The sequence below is a fragment of the Esox lucius genome, chromosome 15 (genome assembly GCF_011004845.1).
Source record: "Esox lucius isolate fEsoLuc1 chromosome 15, fEsoLuc1.pri, whole genome shotgun sequence".
NCBI lineage: Eukaryota > Metazoa > Chordata > Actinopteri > Esociformes > Esocidae > Esox > Esox lucius.
In genome coordinates this window covers 13,563,823-13,584,638 of record NC_047583.1, presented here as the reverse complement: position 1 = coordinate 13,584,638, position 20,816 = coordinate 13,563,823, and the positions used below count along the sequence as shown (strand labels likewise).

At 43.9% G+C, this 20,816-nt stretch overlaps 1 protein-coding gene across 1 annotated transcript in view; it reads right to left on the bottom strand.

Annotated features, from left to right (window-relative positions):
• Positions 1 to 5,292: 5,292 nt before the first annotated feature.
• The window catches only part of LOC105015717 (ryanodine receptor 3), a 113,040-nt gene continuing 97,516 nt past the window's right edge, over positions 5,293 to 20,816 (bottom strand). The window contains exons 76-103 of the mRNA XM_020054320.2: positions 20,366 to 20,475; positions 20,021 to 20,072; positions 19,865 to 19,921; positions 19,653 to 19,752; positions 19,487 to 19,566; positions 19,315 to 19,391; positions 19,139 to 19,212; positions 17,332 to 17,412; positions 17,018 to 17,106; positions 16,794 to 16,922; positions 16,136 to 16,240; positions 14,972 to 15,053; positions 11,731 to 13,043; positions 11,530 to 11,588; positions 11,193 to 11,367; positions 10,415 to 10,501; positions 9,529 to 9,717; positions 9,141 to 9,271; positions 8,939 to 8,981; positions 8,687 to 8,814; positions 8,542 to 8,602; positions 8,313 to 8,459; positions 8,080 to 8,214; positions 7,780 to 7,936; positions 7,213 to 7,277; positions 7,020 to 7,120; positions 6,441 to 6,492; positions 5,293 to 6,299 (exon numbers count right to left, since the gene is read on the bottom strand). Of these exons, the coding sequence (XP_019909879.2) occupies positions 6,204 to 6,299; positions 6,441 to 6,492; positions 7,020 to 7,120; positions 7,213 to 7,277; positions 7,780 to 7,936; positions 8,080 to 8,214; positions 8,313 to 8,459; positions 8,542 to 8,602; positions 8,687 to 8,814; positions 8,939 to 8,981; positions 9,141 to 9,271; positions 9,529 to 9,717; positions 10,415 to 10,501; positions 11,193 to 11,367; positions 11,530 to 11,588; positions 11,731 to 13,043; positions 14,972 to 15,053; positions 16,136 to 16,240; positions 16,794 to 16,922; positions 17,018 to 17,106; positions 17,332 to 17,412; positions 19,139 to 19,212; positions 19,315 to 19,391; positions 19,487 to 19,566; positions 19,653 to 19,752; positions 19,865 to 19,921; positions 20,021 to 20,072; positions 20,366 to 20,475 (3,975 nt within the window). The 3' untranslated portion in view covers positions 5,293 to 6,203. The remainder of the gene's footprint in view (positions 6,300 to 6,440; positions 6,493 to 7,019; positions 7,121 to 7,212; positions 7,278 to 7,779; positions 7,937 to 8,079; positions 8,215 to 8,312; positions 8,460 to 8,541; positions 8,603 to 8,686; positions 8,815 to 8,938; positions 8,982 to 9,140; positions 9,272 to 9,528; positions 9,718 to 10,414; positions 10,502 to 11,192; positions 11,368 to 11,529; positions 11,589 to 11,730; positions 13,044 to 14,971; positions 15,054 to 16,135; positions 16,241 to 16,793; positions 16,923 to 17,017; positions 17,107 to 17,331; positions 17,413 to 19,138; positions 19,213 to 19,314; positions 19,392 to 19,486; positions 19,567 to 19,652; positions 19,753 to 19,864; positions 19,922 to 20,020; positions 20,073 to 20,365; positions 20,476 to 20,816) is intronic.

Below are 20,816 nucleotides of genomic sequence, written 5' to 3'. Positions count from 1 at the left end.
GACTGTTCAAATGCTGGCGTGAGTTCAAATGCTGCAGAGTACTGAAGTCACGTGCAAAAAAACTCACGCTGGGGGGTCTGTAAGGAATATTTGAAACTCACGCGTGAAAAGGTTAAAGGGAGCACCATTAACACACTTTTAATAATCAAATATTGGTGCATAAACTCCACGATAATATGATATCGATTGGAAACATACTCATCACTATCACATTTCCAGGACTCTGCCGAGACTGGCATGAGCATACTGAGGCTGGGCTCAAAGTGTGATGTCTGGGATGCCCTTTCCCTCGCATCTAACCTGCCAAGTATAAGCTGCCACAACATGTAGTGCTGAATCCCATCACAGCGTTTCTCCCCTTTCAGACAGTCCGGAGTGAAGGTCAGGAGAATATTCAGTTGCCTCCAACAATTCCTGTGTCCCCTCCCTGCCTCCGTGTGCTTGGCTTTGGGACAGGGTCTAATCTAGGTGCCTTTAAGGTCGACCTCCTGCCATATCAGCGCAATAGAACACCCGTGGACTGTGGGATGCTGTGCATTGTTTGGCTTCCGATCAGCACAGCTCAGCATGGCTCACCTCAGCCCACTTCGCCATTAGATTGCTGTGCGTTTCCCCTGCAGCATCTTTCCACCCTGTAGGCAAACCCTGTCTCCCCGGTACGTTCCTGATGATGACTGGGACTATCCCAGTGCCACTGGAATGGATTACGCCGGGTCTCAGTGAAGACTGGGTATGAGCACTTGAATGCACCGGGGACCGGGGTTTGTTGTAGAACCTTGTCTTGGCTAGTCTTTTCCTTTTTTTTCCTAAGCGCACAATGAATTCTCACCCTTGATCTAATCTAATGACGGTGATGTGCCGTCTGATGTCTGTTTAAATGTAGCTTAGTGAATTACTCACTTAAGACGCTCTCTATGAAACATCTCCTCCGCAGAATGGAGCTTTTCTTGTCCCCTGAAGTTAAAACACTTGAATTCTCAGCAGGGAGGTCCAGAACAGCGTGGAAGGCATAAAATAAAACATTACTCATTTACTGCCTTTGAGCGGGGATTGAGTCGTCTATTCTGTTTGCAGGATGATATCGCAGCAGTAACGCTACGTTGTACTTACACAGATGGTAGGCTGAGTCTTTTTCAGCTAAACAGCCCCCTGCCCTCTGTGTAAATGAAGATGAACAGTTTGATACCAGTATGACTGTTTATGTCACTGCACAACAGAACAAGGCCTATGCATCAGTTGCAGGTAGAGCCTCTGAGGCAGCAGTGGATAAAGGGATTTACCCAGGCCCACAGAACACTTACATAATTGTCAATTTCTAGGACAATGCTGGGAACACACCCACCATGGGTCACAATCCTATCAGACATGTCTTAGAGTGCACTGAGCATATGGGAAGTCGGTAAATATGCACAGACTAAAAACTAGAGATCAGGGAAGGGAAATGTGGATTTAGAACAGCATAATCCTGGGATCACTTGAATCTAATGCACCTCTCTTTCCCTTAACAGACTGCAAGATCATCTGACTGTCTGTATTTCTGTCCCTTCCTCTCCTCTTTGTTCTGTCTCACCCACTTTCCACACACTCTCTAGTGTATCCGTGGACAGAGGGTCCGGAAAGGAGGGACACATCTGTCGCCAGAGTACCCTGCCAGCACTGCTGAGAATGGACAGAGGGCACCCTGTCGGCTTAGAGTGTGGTATCACACGCACACTACCCAGCATCTGCCCACAGAAACACTGTACAGTCAGGAAATACTTTCATAGGCGCTTTCTCATTCCGTAAAAGTTAATCCTAAATCTTCTTTCCTCTGTCCTCTGACCCAAAAACGGATACGTTTTCAAGTGGTCAAGGAGATGGCAATTCGTTAGTATGCTCGTTCTTTTTGGATGCCTTTAAAAAAAAAAAATCCAGTGAGAAAATGATCGTTATGAATGTTGAATGTTTCAGTCTGGGCTGTTTGTTTTAACCACCCGAACAATATTTTATTTTACACACAAACCCTTAGTTGCCCAGCCCTGATGTAGAGTGTAGACTGTGGAGTAACTACAGTACTGTACAATTACAAATAAATCCACATGCAGAAATGGCGGGGTCCTTTCCGTCCAGGACCACCATGGCACATATTTATTCCTAATGAATTAATTTCCCATTAATTCCCATTCTTTCCCCACTGACTCCCAATCATTCCCCATAGGCTTCTATTTATTTCCCATTGAACCCCATTCATTCCCCATTGACCTCCATTCATTCTCCATTGAGTCGCATTCATTCCCCATTGACTTCCATTAATTTCCTATGGAGTCCCATGCATTTGTTGATTATAGCGCCACCATCTGGCCAATAGCCTTGAAACGTTGTGGAGGCCATCCTGCCATAGGCTTGATCCCATGTACTTGCAAGTTTGGTTGCAGAAGGCCTCACCGTCTTACATTAATGAGCATTTTAATTGAGACCACACCCACAGGAATTTTCATTGGCTCATATCAGCCATTCTGAGAAAGATATCAACAATCCTTTTACCCAAGATGACATATACCAAGCGGCGTGGAGATCGGTGAAATGCTTTAGTTGAAGATAACTTAAGTGTTTTAGACAAAATAGTTTGTAGTGCATACCGTCTCACAGGACTATGTGGCCCAAAAAAGTTATAATAATAATAACAAAAATAATTGAGCTCCTTGAGCCCCTTCAGGACCAGGACCTCAAATGATGTGTTCACAAAAACCCCTTAAACAGAACATTACTGTATGAGTTCAATGCATTGCATAATGCATGCTTGCAAAACATTGCTTCTCCTTTATTCAATCCCCCTCTGCTATGGGACTCCCAGTCATTTGAGCTCTAATTAAACAAATGAAGGTGATCTGTACCAATTAGCAATCCAATTAAGCAGAACTTGCCATTATCACACACTTCCTGGAAATGCCCATCAGACACAGACAACGTATTGACATAATGCATTATGTCTTAAAGCTAGTAAAGCCACGGGACAGATATCTCATCACCAGTAAGCTCAGTTCAGCCTTCTCTGAGCCAGAAATGGCTTATGATTAGGTTATGATCCCTATTAAAGACTGTACCCTTTGCCTGTTGTGTGTCATAGTGAATTCCTCTATGTGAAGACAGATTACTCAAATTGCTCTCCTGACATTTCCCCACGGCAGATGCAGTCCAACGCGAACTGAGAGCTGGACTAATGGTGTTCATCTGATAACAGGTTAGAGAGCCCTGGGAGAGACGGCAGGATGTAGCGCGTGGGGACGGTATTCAGCCGCTCGCGGCTGGAGGAGCTTTCTCTGCGGGTACCCAGCGGCTGCAGGTGACAGAACAGTGTGTGTCTCGTTCTTCTTCTGTCCTCGGTCTCTGCCCCGGCACAGCTGGGCCCACCAGAAGGAGCGCAGGATGAAAGGGCAGATGCCGCTGAGAACTTTAAGCAGCAGCTTTACAAATACAACAGTGGGGGATTTGTGGGGTTCCCTGTTGGAACACGAATAAGGGTTGCCAATTTTAATCTGTGTAAAAAAAGTTTTCATTTTCTATCATTGTTTGTCGTCTCTCTACAAACCTAGTTATTGCACTGAATTCTGGTTAGAGGAAGGGGGACACGTGCCTGTGCATGGTCATTGTCCGTCGGTTATCCGGCACCCAGGCGTGCGTCCTGCCGAATGACCAGACGGAGAAGGTCAGACCCCCGAGGGCACCGAGACGTAACAGGAAGCCTTGTTAATATTCAGGCTCGTCACCAGCCAGTCCCCCCGCACTCTTTGTTCCCATTCTCAGGGAGATAACGAGACGCTTACTTGGGAGTCTTGGTTTGCGAAAAGGCGTGTCAGCTGAGGTCACAAAGGGTCAGCTAAAAGGTATTGGCTCAGCTCCTGTGGGTTGTGTTCTGATGATCAGGCCATCAGTAATGTTACAGAGTGCTGCAAAATCAATTCCTAGCTATTCTAGAATTAGCAACGTAGGCTGTTCTTAAATGCAGGTGTGGCAAGTGCAGTGAATCTTCATGTTCTTCGTCATTGGGCGGCAGAGGCGATGTGCCGTTACACAGATGTACATCCCTTCTGTGTATGGATGTCATTGTCATAACCAGTCGCGCGATGTCTCCAAGGTACATTCATATCAGTTCATTCAATTGCTGTCTCAGGATGAGTTTAATCGAGGAATTAACTTAATAGAAGTGTGTCATTACAGAACTAATGATTCTGCCAGAGACTGTGAGATGAGCTCCCCCCTACCATGGCCTTGTTTCCACAACAATCACTTCACACAGCACATCAACCGCTTCTGGGACCACAGACTGAGACAATTATAGAAATGGAGTATTAAAATTCATGGGTATCATTTGTTTGTCAGTACTTTAATCGATTCAATGTTATTTTACATTAGCCAGAGAGTCTTTTCCTACTGCTCTCATTGTATCAAATTATTAAAGATAGTTAAAACGGCAAGGTAAAGTCCATTCTAAAGTGATTTAAAAACATGATGGGATGCAAACATGTCAGAGATGGTGAAGACAGGGAGAGGGACTGCTGTGTGATCTTAAGATGGATACCAGGTCGCAGCTCAATGTGCTACTGAGATGGAAGGGACATGATAAGATCTGACAGGTGGCACCTCGGGTAACAGGGATGAAACTCCCTCGAGCCAAGAAAGGCTATTCTGATGTTCTGCCTGCTCTCTACACCCAGGTATGACTGGACAGGTACTGAACCGTGATGAAGGGAACTGCTAGCACTCACATTTACACTTTATATTCTATAACTTGTAGGGAACACAATGTACTGCATGATCTAAAACTGTGTTTTTCAGTCACGGCTGACACTGGAACACTAGGGTGGGTGGTTATATAGAAATGAGATAATAGAATATCAATATAGTGAGTAAGACATGATTATATAGACCACTTCAAATTTACATAGTACTGCAAGCACTGCACAATTCAAGGACATAAAAAAGTGTATTGTATTCTACAGTATACTCCAACAGTCTATAGTAAGTTCTACAACAGAAGAAAATGAGTGTGAAGTATAGAATTGTAGTTTACTGCAGAAACATTTCATTTACAGAGTGTATGGGTAAATGAGAGCCAGGCTCAGATACTACAGATTTCTTTGAAAGAAATAACATAATCCTTAAAAAAAAAAAAGTCCCTTAATGTAAACGTAGTCCCATCCAGAAATGATGCAGAGGTCAGTAGAGGACCAGTGAGTCATGACACACAATGTCCTTAACAACAGTAAAATTGTACAATCCAAGACGAAACACTGTGAAGAAACTACTTTTATTGCATGGATGTCTTTATTTTTCCTTCAGAAAAAAATGCACAGATCAGCAAAGCTACGACATACAAATGGCCATACAATAGCAATTCATGTTTTTGTTTCAGGTGTCTAATAAATTCTGATGTGGTATAATAATGTGTGTATTTATACTTTTTTGTACTATGTGTGTTTGCAGTTAGAATGCTGCAGTTGGCAAAAAACTCAACACTGTTCATCCTCTTTTAAATTAAAAACATAAGCCACAAAATAATGACTCCGAACAGCTGCTTGTTGCTGGTCCAGGAAAAATACATCTCAGAAAGGAAAACCCTTGGTTTTGCATAGCTCTGTCATAATGTAGATAAGGCACTTAATCAGTACTTGATTTAGGCATTTCATCATATAATAAACCTGTCACCTGGTCAAGTCCTCTATGTTCAATATTTCCTCTCTGCAAGCACATTACTTACAACATTAATAAAACTATGTTAAATCATATTTGCTTCCTGTATAAATCTACTCCCGCTATCTTTTGGCATAAGTCTCATTTTCAACATTCTTGAAAAATTGAAGTAGTATTCTTGTGCATATTAGGACAGGCCGAGACGCACACATTGTCCCATAACCCCACACAACCCAGTGTTTATCAAAAAGACAAACATTTGTGCAATAGTTTCAGGTTATGAAGAGGAAAAGGCAACACGTTGTCAAGAAACAATAAAAAAAAGGGCTCCATACGGAAATCGAATGTTGGGCAGGCTATAAAGTCGCTGCACCAAATGTGACATGTACAGGTACATTTGACATGGATGGGAAAATTGTTATTTCGTCATAAGAAAGATAGCATCTCCTCTCTCTAGTCAGTCTCCCAGATTTATAGGAGGCAATATGTGGTGAAAGGTTACTGAAGGACTACCACAGCCCTGTTTTTAAGCTCTATCCAAGCTGATCCTCATACTGCTTTCTGAAACAGTCTCCAGCAGGGAAAAAGTCCCAGCACCTCTCCTGGTACATCTTCCACACATAGGACTCCTGGGGGAAGCAGTCAGACAAACAGACTGGTCAGACTACAGCAGCCAATGAGCCCAGCCCAAGTGTTGCCGAAAGGGGCACAGAAATCTTTGGTTCCTGAAATAACAGGACCAAGGAGCGAAAAGATGAATTGACCTATACCTGACCAGTGTGCTCTGTCTCATCTTTGTTGATAAGGTACATCAGGAAAAACCTGCAAAGTCATGATATGAACATGATCAGCGATTCGCTAGTATCGTTCTATACATTACAGAAATAAAACTGGATATACAGTAGAGCAGCATCATTCTCATATGTATATGGTACGTTTCCTATCCTTTAGCGTGAGCAACAGTCAGTTTCAGTCTCTGTACCAGTGGACACCAAATCAACATGATGAATAAGAACATATCACAAATCTACAGTATTTCCCAACTAACTAAATCAACATAAGCTAATAAAGTTAGCATCCCATCAGGCCAGTCGACTGAGTGGCCAGATTAAGACCATATGGATTCCCATTGTCAAGCTAAATCACAAAAGCACTGTAAGCGCTGATCTCCAAAGGTCGGAAATGGTTAGTATTTTTTTGACATACCAGACAACCATAGTGTTGTGCAAAACCTATCAATTAGGCTAACAGTTAACAAGTGAAAAAGCTGGAAGAGCAAAGACATGTTGGCTACTTGATACTTTTGACAAAAACGTGTAGCTTTAAAGACCATACAGAGGGATACTCACAGGTAGTTAGCCAAGTTGTGCTCTTGTAATGTGTGTGTCTCAAAGCCGTGAGGCGTGGTGTCAAAGTAGTCATTACCGATCCCACAGATGAAGCATTTGGTCTGAGGAAAACAGAAAAGATTCAAACATTGTTGTCTGTTGACTTAATTTACAGAGGTATAGTTTCCAACATCTCTTGAGCAATGTCTCTCACCTCCATATCCTCTTTCACTTGCTCTTGTTGGTCTCTTAGCTCTCCAAAAGCATCAATGATCAGACCTGCAGCCACAAAACAACCAACTAAGAGGATCTCTTTTCATAGATTGCCCAGTTTAAAACAACTGACCTTCCACCTCTTTGTATTGCAGTATAAATCATTGAAAGGCTGGATAGCGTGTGACTGTGGGAAGCAGCATGGTTCTGTTTTAGTCAGTGCTACATCTGTATCACTCTGCATTCTGGTGACTGACTGAGGCGAGGAGACAGTTTGAATGTGTCTGTGTGGGAGAGACAAGAGGCTGACTTAAGTGGAAAAAACAGTGGCCAGTTTGAGGTTATTCTGACTGTGAAAACGCTGACAGAGAAACATCCCTTTGTCAGATATAGTCCATCGTTCTGTATGCAACCAGGGTCTGATGGAGACAGACAGACAGAGCTGTGGGTCTCTGAGTCATGAATCCCTACTCCCCACAGACCCACTCAGCCCACAGGAAGCAGGGTGACTTTGACTGAGCTGGGTCTCACCCTGGTCCCCTGTGAGACCAACAAGCACAGCACATACCCTGGATGATGGCCAGAAGAATGACGATGACAAAGAAGAAGAACGTAATGTCAAATAGGATGCGGTAGAGCTCATATGGGTCCCCCGCTGGGTCCTCTATCTCGTCTCCGATGCCACCCCCTGCCCTCACACCAACGTACATATGGAACAGGTAACACTGATGGAGAGACAGAGCATAAAGAGTATTTTAGACTCCAAAGGCGCCAAGAGGGGTGACGTGGCATTCAAGTGTCTTATAGCATGTTTGGATAAAATATCAGACTGGTAATTGTGACTGTAGTGAATAGACCAAGTACTCACAGTCATCATGTCATCACACTTCATATCAGGCTGGTCCTCGTCCTCACTCTTGTTGTAGAACTTGCGGAAGAAGTTGAAGGCCACCACTGTGTACAGATAGACCACCACCGCCAGTAGACCTACGGTCAGGACCAGCTGAGACAGAGAATACCTCAGGTTACAATCAGAGCAGAACCACAGAGCTGACTCAACACTGCTCCCTGCTGACCGGAGGCCAAACTGCACCCACCCACCTGTTTGCCATTGTGGGTGACCGAGGACAGGATGGTCCGGAGGGTCTTGAATCCCATCGCAATGTCAAGCAGATGGGCAGCGAAAAAGAAGTTGTTGTAGTGCCCCAGGATGGACATGGTGGTGTACCACACCAGGTATAGGAAAGACTGCAGAGGCACAAGGCTGAGGATCAGTCAGAACAAGTCAATGGTACGGTATCATCAGACCAAATGTAAACACATCACTTACATTGTCTGTGAATACCACACCCATTTTCCAGCAGTGGTACTTGGTGTCGATGGAGCCCAACCTGACAAAAGAGGATGACGTGAATGGTACTGTTCGTGTCTCTGTATAGGGATCATATAACGCGCCACTCCCCCAGGAGTCTCACCAGGACAGCAGCGACGCCTCCTTCACCACAGTCTCCTCTGTGGGGTTGAAGTCCAGGGCACTCTTATCCAGACCCAGCAGCTCTGCTATCCTCTCTGCACCATACAGATCCCCATACTTATTGATGACCTAACAGTGGAGGCCAGGAAAAGAGAGAAATAGAAACCTGAGAGTAAGTGGTGGAAATAGTATGTGCACACTAAAGTGATGTAGCTCTGGTGAATAACGCGTTCATTGAAAACGGTCTACTTACTTTGCGTTTCACAAACTTGTCCCAGTAGTTATTAGGGAAAGAACTACACAAAAGAGGATAGAAAATATAATGATCACATGACTGAGATTCAGAAACAAAAAATTGTGCTTAAACAATGAATTCAGAACCTGAATACTACAGTCAGGAAGCAGTGATGGTGATGATAGTTTGGGGTGATGACAACAGTCAGTCTATGACTTACGGCGTGTTGATGACGAGGCGATCCCACTGTCCTTTGATGTCATCATCCGACGGCTGCTCCGTTATATAGAGGCCATCAAACTCCAGCTTTCTGGCAATCTCCTTCTCTCTCTTGAACACCACCAGGGGCACCTTAGGGAGGTAGAGGATTAGACCCCAGCTTCACAGGGCACTGCCTGGTAATAGTATCACACTCAGGCCTTTGACCTTACCAAACGGGACAATATGCACGGTTGGTAAATTAGTTCCCATATTACAATGCAAAGAACCACATAAAATAAGTAAAACATGTATATTAATACAACACTCATGTAAATTGTTAGGTACCCTATAAAGATCTTAACTGTGCGTGTGTGTGTGCGTGTGTGTGTGCGTGTGCGCTCCCAGACCTTTAGGTAGTAGTATCCCACCACACAGAGGAATGAGATGATAGTGTGGAGTATGGCCAGGAAGCGCAAGGTGGGTGCCATGTAACCCGTGCTCTCCTGCAGGACGAAATACTCCATCCCACCTTCATCCTCTTCGTCAGTACCTCTTCCTCCATTCCAGGGGTCTGGGTCATCGTCATCCCCAGTCACCTGACAACACACACACAGTTTCTGTTCATGACTATTCTACAATAATGCGGTGCTTGATCTGATATTACAAACCACGCACTTCAAGCCCTGAATGCTGATTAGATAAACGCTGCAGTAAACCACCGGAACTACACGTTTCATTGCTCTAATTAGATTGGCAACCAGTTTATATTGGCAATAAGGCACCATGGGGGTTAGGGTTTATGATGAATGCACCAAGGCTAAGGGCTGTACAAAGGCATTTACCACACATAAGAACAGCTCTTAGCCAGTGTATACAGCTCTGGAAAAAATTAACAGACCGGTGCACCTTTTTCTTTCCTTTTCAAAAAAGTTTAGAGTGAGGAACAGAAGCGTTCAATTTGCAGTGATCTCTTAATTTTTGCCGGAGCTGTATTTGCCATAGACCACACCCAGTGTATATTTGCCATAGACCATACCCAGTGTATATTTGCCAAAGACAGTACACAGTGTATATTTGCCATAGACCACACCCATTGTATATTTGCCATAGACCACACCCAGTGTATATTTGCCATAGACCACACCCATTGTATATTTGCCATAGACCACACCCAGTGTATATTTGCCATAGACCACACCCATTGTATATTTGCCATTGACCACACCCATTGTATATTTGCAATAGACCACACGCATTGCGCATCATATTGCTTGAAGGTAGCGATGGACCTACCTTGTAGAAGAGGAGAATAAAGTTGATGGCGAAAGCAACAAACAACGCCAAGAAACGAAGGTTGTAGAAGTTTCTGGCCAGATAGTTCTGCAAACACATACATAGTCAGATAAGATAAAAACATTTTTTTAAAGTAATATGTGGTGCCAATATGTTTCAGATAATAATAACATAATGTTGTAAAAAAACAATATAATATCTAGGATGAGATTGCAAAAAAAAAAACATGGTATTGCTAGCATATAATGTCACAAAAGTTATCAGATCTGTTGCAGTTTATAGATCCTTTATTCTTTGTGTGATGCTTTCAATACCTCTCGGTGAATCCTGCCTTCTTGTTGTTATCTGAACATTACACAAACATTTCGTGTCAGCTAGTCATTCTCCAAACCTGTTTAAGCCAAGTTAACATGCTAAGCTTCATAAAACACGGTGACTACCTTGGGAATAGAGGTTAATAGGCCAGGGTCCGTGAGCTTAGACAAGGGCCTACATAAAAGAGGACTGCAGGGGATTTGCTAGTGAAGATGTACTGTTGTTACTACTTTGTTTTAATTTCCATTAACTCCAACCCCCACAAGGCCTGCTACTCTCCATGTACCAGACACTTCAGAGAGACTACATGTGAGTTTTAATATTCATTTAAGTTTCAATGGCAAAATCACAGCAGTCACTTTACTCTCTTTTTTTTGTTTATGCTCTAGAGCTTCTGTACTAACCCACAGCTACTTTGTGTGTACATTATGCTACACACGAACTGATCAGAGTCTGGTCTCACCAGCATCTTGGTCTGGTAGATTTCCAGGCCAGCGCAGAAGCTTGCCATAAAAGCCTCAGGCGGTTCTTTCTTCAGTCCTGGTCTTTTCTTGGCAGCCTTTCTCTCCTCTGGTGGGGTCTCAGGTGGTGCCTCCTCTTTGGCTTTGTCCTTGTCCTTCTTCTCCTCATCCTCTGCGCTGCAAACACAAACACACACTGTCAAACAGAGCGATACACAGACCGACAAGCCCCCTCAACAGATCAGTTCCCTCGGACCGGGTAGGGAATATTGTGTTCCTACAGGGAATCAAATCAGGTGCAATCACATCAAGGATCAAGGACTGCATTGGACCACTCACTCTGCTTTTTCTGGCTCAGCTTTGTGATCTCCGTTGCTATGCTCTTTAGTTGCAGCCTCCTTCAGGAAACACATGGAATCCTGGTTAAACTACTACTATCATACAATTTGGTGACACATATTATGGAGGCCAGATCTTACACCGATGACTTATTTTATAAGAGGGACTATGAGAGATTGTACAGGAGATTCAAATACCGACCTTGGCCTTCTTCTGCTTGACGGCGCTGGCTAAAGAGGGGGCGTCGACCCCAACTACTTCCCCCATGTCCCCGAGGCCTGGTTCGGCCCCGTGCTTGCCTCCCTGGCTCTTGGTTGGGATGTTGAGCAACTCAGCCATTAGGTCTGCCTCTGCCTTGTCCCCCTGGGCCATGTGGCCCATCTCAGCCACTGAAGACGCCTCGCTGGCATCCATCTTCTCCGCCTCCAGCACATCGCCATGGATACCAAACTGGGTGGGGTCTGGCATGTTCCCCAGGATGTCCGTAACCTTCATGTTTTTGGCCCCTTCCACTAGGCCCCCTCCGAACATGGAGGACCACAGGATGTGGAAAAAACCCCACACCAGGTTGTAGAGAAAGCGGAAGAGGCCCGTGATTATCATCCAGAAGAAGGAGAAGAAGCCTCGGACCAACTCTCTCACACTCATCCTCCTAAACCTTCGGTACTGCCGTCGCATGCTCCGGAAGGTGAGCAGCTGGCGGAAGCTGGACAGGTTTTTTCTCATGGAGACGCACGAGTTGGTGAACGCTGAGTGAGACTCCATCCTTCTCTCCTCATCTTCCTCATCCAGCTCCTCCTCCAAACTCTGTCTGTCGTCCTCGTCCTCCTCCGGACGCTCCATTGCATCAGGCTCAGAGATCTGGGAGGCGAGCTGCATCTCAAAAATGGTGTCCTCACAGAAGTTGACAAACAATTCCATCTTCTCGCTCTCTCCGCCCTCATTGACCACGTCAAAGATGAACTGTCTCTTGGACTCTTTGACCTGAGGCTTCTCCCACTGCGTTCGGCTGGACTCACTGATCTCAAAGTAAACCCTCTCGATGCGCTTAGCTCCACCCATGATCTCGATGCGGCCCAGGTAAGGCTCAAAGTAGTTGATCACGCTCTCTGCCAGGTCCAGGAAGGTGGCTAGACGGGCATCGTGAGGCATGTGTTCTGATAAGTTGGTGAGCAGAACTGCCACATTAAATCCAATGTCCTTGGCTGGTTCATGAAAACGCTCCACAAACTCCTCGTAGTTGAACATGTCATTCTCATCAGCCTCTGCGCAGGAGAGCAGGAACTCGATCTCTGACTGAGAATACTGTTTCTGGTTCTCCATGGACTTTTGAAACTCCTTCTTGGAGATCACTCCCTTGCTGTCTGGGTCATACTCCTTAAAGTTGTCAGAGGTGGTTAAGTCTTTGAGTTTGAGGAACATGTCAAAGAACTTGAGAATCATTTCCACATTGCTTGATGACTCTACCAATGTGTCCACCATCTGTTTGCCGATGGTTCCATTGACAACATTACCTGTAGGTTGGTAAGGTCACTAAAGTTTAGGATGTACAATACAAAGTACACAGTAACCAAAGTACACAGTAACTAAAGTACACAGTAACCAAAGTACACAGTAAACAAAATGGAAGCCTCTACAATACATAACTGGTGGAGTACCACAGGGCAGACAGCTATGGACGGGCATGTCAGCTACAAAGTAAAAATATATAAAACAAACTATTTACAAGCTCCAGGTATTTCTAGAAAGGGTAACTCGCAATCACCTGATCCTAAATATCTTAAAATGAAAAGTATTTTAGTTGGAACGAATTACTCACTATAAGCCTGACCAAAATCAATATTTGAACATTGTGGTGATTATGATTAACGGAAAAATATATATAATGGCTGCTAAGAGTGTTAGTGAATTGCTTCCTCAACATATTTTGGACTTTGGATGGTACAATCAATGAAAGAAGAGTTACAGTGCGAGCTGGACTGTCTTCACACCGTAATGAAAGGTAATAGCTAATTCAATTGATCATTTTCTGTGTTTAGTGTTGGCCACTGGCTTGAAACTACTATAAGAAATACGTATCACTTTGTTGTCATTGCTATCCACTGCTGAGATTACATTCTGGCTGTAGGTAACTAGATAGGCAAACTCAGCAACAATGTTGTAGTCTTTTAATTACCTTCATATGTTAATGGTTATTTCTAGATAGGTAAGACGTCGCTCTTATTTCTCCAAAGTTCTGTGAATCGGAATCCTTAGTTGGCTAGTTATTGTTCTAGCTATTGATCTATTGAAATTTCCATCAATGTGCCAATATTTGTTGTTACAGTATATTTTTGGCTAAAGCTATGCTTGGGACTGCAAGTTTTATTTATTCTTGCCTGGCATGTTAACAGAGCAAAATAATACATTTAATTTGATTGAGCAGTAATTGATTGCTTGAATGGAGCATTATACATGTCTGTTGATATACAGTGGGGAGAACAAGTATTTGATACACTGCCGATTTTGCAGGTTTTCCCACGTACAAAGCATGTAGAAGTCTGTCATTTTTATCATAGGTGCACTTCAACTGTGAGTGACAGAATCTAAAACAAAAATCCAGAAAATCACATTTTATTATTTTTAAGTAATTAATTTGCATTTTATTGCATGACATAAGTATTTGAAGCAGAACTTAAAATAATCTTCAATTTCCTAATAATTGCGCCAACCATTGTTGCCTTCTCACCAAGCTGCTTGCCTATTGTCCTGTAGCCCGTCCCAGCCTTGTGCAGGTCTACAATTTTATCCCTGATGTCCTTACACAGCTCTCTGGTCTTGGCCATTGTGGGGAGGTTGGAGTCTGTTTGATTGAGTGTGTGGACAGGTGTCTTTTAGACAGGTAACGAGTTCAAACAGGTGCAGTTAATACAGGAAGAACAGGAGGGCTTCTCTGTGAGAGCCGGAATTCTTACTGGTTGGTACGTGATCAAATACTTATGTCATGTAATACAATGCAAATTCATTATTTAAAAATCATACAATGTGATTTTCTGGATTTTTGTTTTAGATTCCGTCTCTCACAGTTGAAGTGTACCTATGATAACATTTACAGACCTCTACATGCTTTGTAAGTAGGAAAACCTGCAAAATCGGCAGTGTATCAAATATTTGTTCTCCCCACTGTAAATATGCTGTCACAATTTGGCATGGCCACTACTACACAGCCAATCAGGAGCCGCCACTCCACAGTACTAAATAGAGCAACAGTCACATGGAATTCTCAATCTCCCCGAGTAACACTAGCTAGCAATAAAAACTAATTTAGAAAACAGACATGAGAACACCTAGCAGCACATCTGGGACTGTGAAGACACACATACGCATTAGATATTTTGTATTAGTGCTATCAGATTTGGAGCACACACAAACACGCAGACTATATAAAGAAGTGAAACAGAACCTTCCAGAAGGGAGAGCATCATCACGATCATGTCTTTCTGCAGGTCCAGCAGCTCCTTTAATAATTCAATCTGACTCGAGTCCTGGGGGCGGAGGAAACAAAAGCTACTTTGTGACACATCCTGGACCACATCAAAAAGATTAGAACCACTCTCTGTCAGTGGCCAGCCTGCTGCTAATATCCCAGAGTGGCATTTGGAGAGATCAAGGCTCTCTGCGAGTGCCGGGCCCTGCTAGGCCTCGCTAGGCCCCATCCATCCATCAGCACACAGCATAATGTCATTCATCTAGGCCCAAGCAGATGGCGAAGAGGGGCTGACTCATTTTGGGCCTCCACAGAGACGGCTACAAGCACGCAATCAATCTGAGGAGGGACTTTGATTAGTTTAATCAAAATACGCCCGGCCGCCCTGTCAATCTGGCCACCTGCAAACAGCCCTTTTCCTTCTGATAACCCGGAGATAATGAGGCAGTCTGACGGTCCAAGAGGTTCCAATCCCATCTGGGTTATCGGTTCTAAAGCACATAGAAGGTGTCTGGCTGTGGGAGTGATGGATCACACATTCCTCTCAAATTAATGCAGGCAGAAAATGTCAACCAGGCACGCTGTTAGGTACATCACTGAGCTGAGGGGGCCATCTAGTGGCAACACTGCAGATTGACCTAGTCAGCCTGGATGTGAACTGTTCAGACAAACGGTTCCGTAGTATTAGTAGTGGTAGTAGTATGTTTCATTAGTTTCTCGCAGTCACAGACCGAGTTGTATCACAATTTACAATCATAAAATGAATAATATACTGTAGATTACCAACTACTGTGGTAACATTCTAAACAAGCAAAACACAGCCGATTGCATCAATAACTATGTTAAACCAAATTAAAAATATGCAATACACACAAAACATGCTTAGAAATGTATAAGCAAAACATAATTTGCTTTAGGAAATACATCATTTGAGTCCTGTATTTGGCGTTTCTAATGCCGTGTTTACATGGCATATGCATCCATCACGTGGATGGGTAGAGTTCTGACAGTGTTACGATGTTCACACTAACCAGTTTTGATATCTGAAATTATACATCAAATATCGAGCCACTGATTGACAAGAAATGAGTCTAATAGAAAACTGTTGAAGTGTAATTCTGTATTTTACAGCTGTATTACCTGTGACAGCTTCATCTGCATGTTGGCAAACACATGCAGGAAGCCCACCACTGCATCCCATAGCCTGCTGTGAGCCAGGCTCTGTTGGTTTCCAATACATGGGCCCTGGGGACACAGAAGACATCTCTACAGATCACCATGAATTACCAAACAACTCATTCCTGTCGATGAAGGATTCTTTTGTCCAAACCATGAGTCTTCGGTTTGTTTGGAAATCATTTTAGATTTATTTTCCCCTCCATATTTTCTGAAGTAGAATTTGTGCTTATGGCCTTGCCTAATTACAGCAACTCCCATCAAGCTTGGGAGAGTTGAAGATTAAGACATGTCCTTTAAAGCACATCAACACCATGCCATTATGCTTGTAATGACACTGCAGGCTCAATAAGGAGGTACTTGCCAGCAACCATGCACTTGGAGGAGAATGCATTCACCAGCCCACAACCAAGATTGAACTGGCATGTGCTGGACCACAAGGATTCTCTGTAGTGCAAAAAAGCAAGTCTACACCAACTCCACCAGCCCCTTTTTGCCCTGCCACATGCAGAACTCCCGGCATGGTTGGTATGCTGCAACCAGGATTTGAACTCCAGGCTTCAACAAAGCAGTTGTACAGCGAGGCAGCGACGTTACCGCTGCACCCAAAAAGGCATGTTACCTGTATGTACTCAGTGAGAGAGTTGAAAATCTGCTTGGCCACAGCCAGGGCCTTTGAGAAGTTCCTCTGACCAGCCTCATCCATGATGTCTCTCCCAGAGTAGTACCAGTAGAAATCACTGATCGATTCCTAATATTAGATAAATAAGCCAGTAACACATGATAGTATAAATACATAAAGCACATAAAGCATGTAGGGAGCGAGGCTTGAGGACAGCATTTCACCTGCAGACGGAGCAGGTAATCCACGGTGCTGATTATGATATTTACTGTGGTGGTGTTCCCTGTCTGTGTCCGCAAGAAGTTCTGGAAATCTAAAGAAAAAGGGTCAAATGAAAGAGGTTGTGAGAGGATCTTGATCAGAGTCCAGCAAAATAATGCTATACGTGGTTCATTATTGCGGGTGGTATGTTAGGTCTCTCAGAAACAGACATTAGGTCTCTCAGAAACAGACATTAGGTCTCTCAGAAACAGACATTAGGTCTCTCAGAAGAGTCCCTAAACCACTACTGACGTATTGCATTTTAGGGAGAACATACCGTTGTTGTGTCCCTCACAGAGCAGCTGCAGAAACCTAAAGAGGTCCTTTGTGAACTCATCGTTCTGCAGTACCTTGGAACCTGGAGACAAGAGAAGAGATTGACGACAGTCCTCTTGGGGCAGGAGGGAGTTAGTTCTGACACCCCACTCTGATTTATCTAACACAGGCTTACACCATGGGTAGCATCAATTTCAAGTCCCACAAAGTCTAGTCTTAAAGCACCTACACTGAAACTTTGGGAGTGTATTCACTGCAAGGCATTTTCCATCATTTTCACTTAAATATACGTTACACACAGGCATGGCTGATAAGAATAAAACTGAATGACAGCTTTGTTGTTTTGAACTTCGGAATACAAGCAAAGCTTTGTGAATTTTATTCTTATGAATAAGTGGCTTAATCAAGTAATATTGGTTAGTATTATCAACATAAAGAAACAGACATTTCCGCACAGACAACAAGCACTAACTTTATATGAGGAGAGATATCAGAGACTAATTGGATAGTCAAATCTGACTGAATGTCTAATTGGAGCATGCATGTGTTGCTTTAGACCAGAGTAGTAGGTTATCATCACATTCCAGACAGAGGGAGGGGGGGGAGGTAGTTGGACGGAGGGCAGTCAAGATGGCAGCATGGCGAAATAAGTAGAATCTAAACCATGTATTTACCCCGCTCACTCACGTTGACTGCGACCGATGAGTTAAAAAATGATAAAGAAGAAACAAACAAAAAAAAAAAGCAGACATAAGCAAAGGAGAAGACGTTGAGTTTTCAGTAAGAAGTAAGGAACAAGAAGAGAGATATCAACATCACTTTAAGCTTTGGACCACGTGGCTACAGTCATTGTTTCGGACATACAGAAGACATGCGGGGAGGACTACAGGTTCTGCTACACACTTTGGACTGAGGAGACATTACAGAACTACAGTCACCATCACTTATGCCTGATTATATGAGGTGAGATGAGCTGTATTTATGCATGAGAACATGTCCATGTGCACTCCATTAAAAGCTAATGGAGAGGATGATCTACGGCGTGTATAGGTCGTGTTTTTGGTGTTGGTGTTTTTTTTTTACTCTTGTTGTTGACAGACAGCGACCAGACATCACATGACTGAGGAACACACAGTGGCACAGGTTGGCCTGCACAGCGAAGTCAAACACAGTGCCACGGAGATGAGCTTCTCCGCCGAAACAAAGGAGCGGGTATGGCACGCTCACACTGCGCCCAGTGCATGTTGGCTCTCTTCCAACACCAAAAGGCACGGGCCAATCATTAGCGGGCCGATCGTAATGACAGGCTTGCCGTTATTGCTCGTGCATAATCGTGTAGGATACACGTCAGTAGCATCCAGGTACAGTTGAGACGTAACATTACCTTTTTCAATTAATGTTTATCTGTGGGCAGGATGTACAGCCAGGTGGAACACATTGACCAATGACTGTGGCACAAGCAGTAAGAGCTAGCTACCAAAAATTGCATCAGTGATAAAATGCAATTTGAGACTGGCTTTGTCTGCGAGCATTCCCTGGTTGGACATCAGAAGACAGCTCAACGTGAGACCAAGTGGCTGGGCGGCAGGAAAGGGGAGGGGTCAGAAGAGTTCAACAGAGAGACTTCAGGGTCATACTGTACTCCTAAAAAGCACAATGTTGTCCCCTTGAAAGTAAGAAATATTCTGATCTCTAGAATTAAATGTTTCCAAAATCACAACATTTCTCAGGTATGCATTCCTCTCTGTGTTGACTGGAGGAAGAGGTTAGGATTCTGCCACGGTCGCACATTTCTTCCCCCGACTTACTTGATCCTTCTTCAGTCACCATCCCAAGGCCTTCCGCTTTGTTTTGCCTTTCGAACGCATTCAAATCCAGGACACTAATGAATGTGGAGGAAAAATATAGAGCGCATTGGTTTTGCGTCGCTCAAATGCAAAAAAAGACGTCAAAGATAGTTTTGAGTGCTCGGATATCAATTTACCTGCAAGACTGCATAAGTCCTGACAGACTTTTGAAAAAGCCAGCATCTCTTTTTTCCTTCAGATAGTCAAGCATTTTCTAGAGTAAGGAAATGCACACATTGGAATGTGAACGGTACAATATATTGCCCAAATAAGTGATTGATGTTTGGTTTCGTGAATATTGCACAGTACCTGCTGCACCACAATGTTCCCCCCGTTCAGAATGGAGATGCCCAGCTTCAGAGTAAAGGTCACCATGGGCCCAAGAGAACCTGACGGGGACAGTCAAGGAGATTGATATTGCACGTGTGAAAGTGTGTGTCTGACAGTGTGTGTCTGTGTGGTGGGTCTCCTGCACCTTTGCTCGCACTGATCATCTGCAACACCATCTCAGCTGCTCCCCTGTCATGCAGCCTGGCCTGCTGATACAGTGTCTTCTGCTTCTCCATCTCTTTTTCCTGTCAGGTCAACGGGCAAACACATACACACGCATGAGCACAAACAGCTCCCTGCAAAACCATTTGGAAGGAGTCATTCCGAATGAAAGTCTTGACGGGAGACATGAAACACCTCAAATGTTTTCTCTTTTCCTTCTCCGTCTTCCTCCTCTTCATCTTCTGCACAACTCTAAAGGCAACAGAAGCTTTGTTAGGTCCACGTTGTCTCTGATGACCGCTACACTATACGTTTATTCAAAAAGTAATGCATGTACAGTAGATTTAATACCTTTGCCATCATGTCTGCATATGCAATATATAAAGGGTCCTCCTCCAAAGAACTGTGTGTAAGAGCAGAGTAAATGTGTGAATAAACCTAAAATACACTGAAATATACTCCATAAGAAGAGTCTCAGGTACATTACTAAGAAGAAACGTGACACATTCACAGTCGGGTGCCTCTCCCTGTGTACAATAGGAAGAGATGCTGCAGTGATTATTTATTGCGACAGTTTATTAGTCAAGGAAAACACCTGCAATATTACACAACACATATGGATCTAGCAGCACGATGCCAGCTGCTTTAGTGTGTGTGTGTGTGTGTGTGTGTGTGTGTGTGTGTGTGTGTGTTTACCTCCGCTCAGTGAGCGCATTGTGACTGAAATGCAGGATGAGCTGATGAAGAGGGTCTGGCTGCCTCTCTGCCTCCTCCTCTTCCTCCTCCTCCACCTTCAGTTGGGTCTTCTGCACAAACAGCCACACATCAGAGAACCACCCTAAAGCCTGAGCCCCCCATTACATGTCATTAGACAGTATCTGTGTCCACAGAGAGGCGCCTATATGACCCGATACACATCTGACACACTCTCAGATTTAAGGCTGACTCAAGGAACTCTGGAGTTCCCCAAGGAACACTTGCACATTTCAGTCAATGGGTTCATATTCGCGCCTTTGGTTACGGTTTTGGAAGAACATTTAATGTTTAACTGTAGCCAAGGGTTCCTGGAATAAACTAGCTGGTCCATGCAGAGCCCTAAAATAATTTTGCCAATGGAATTTTGTTCATATATGGTTATTAATGGCAT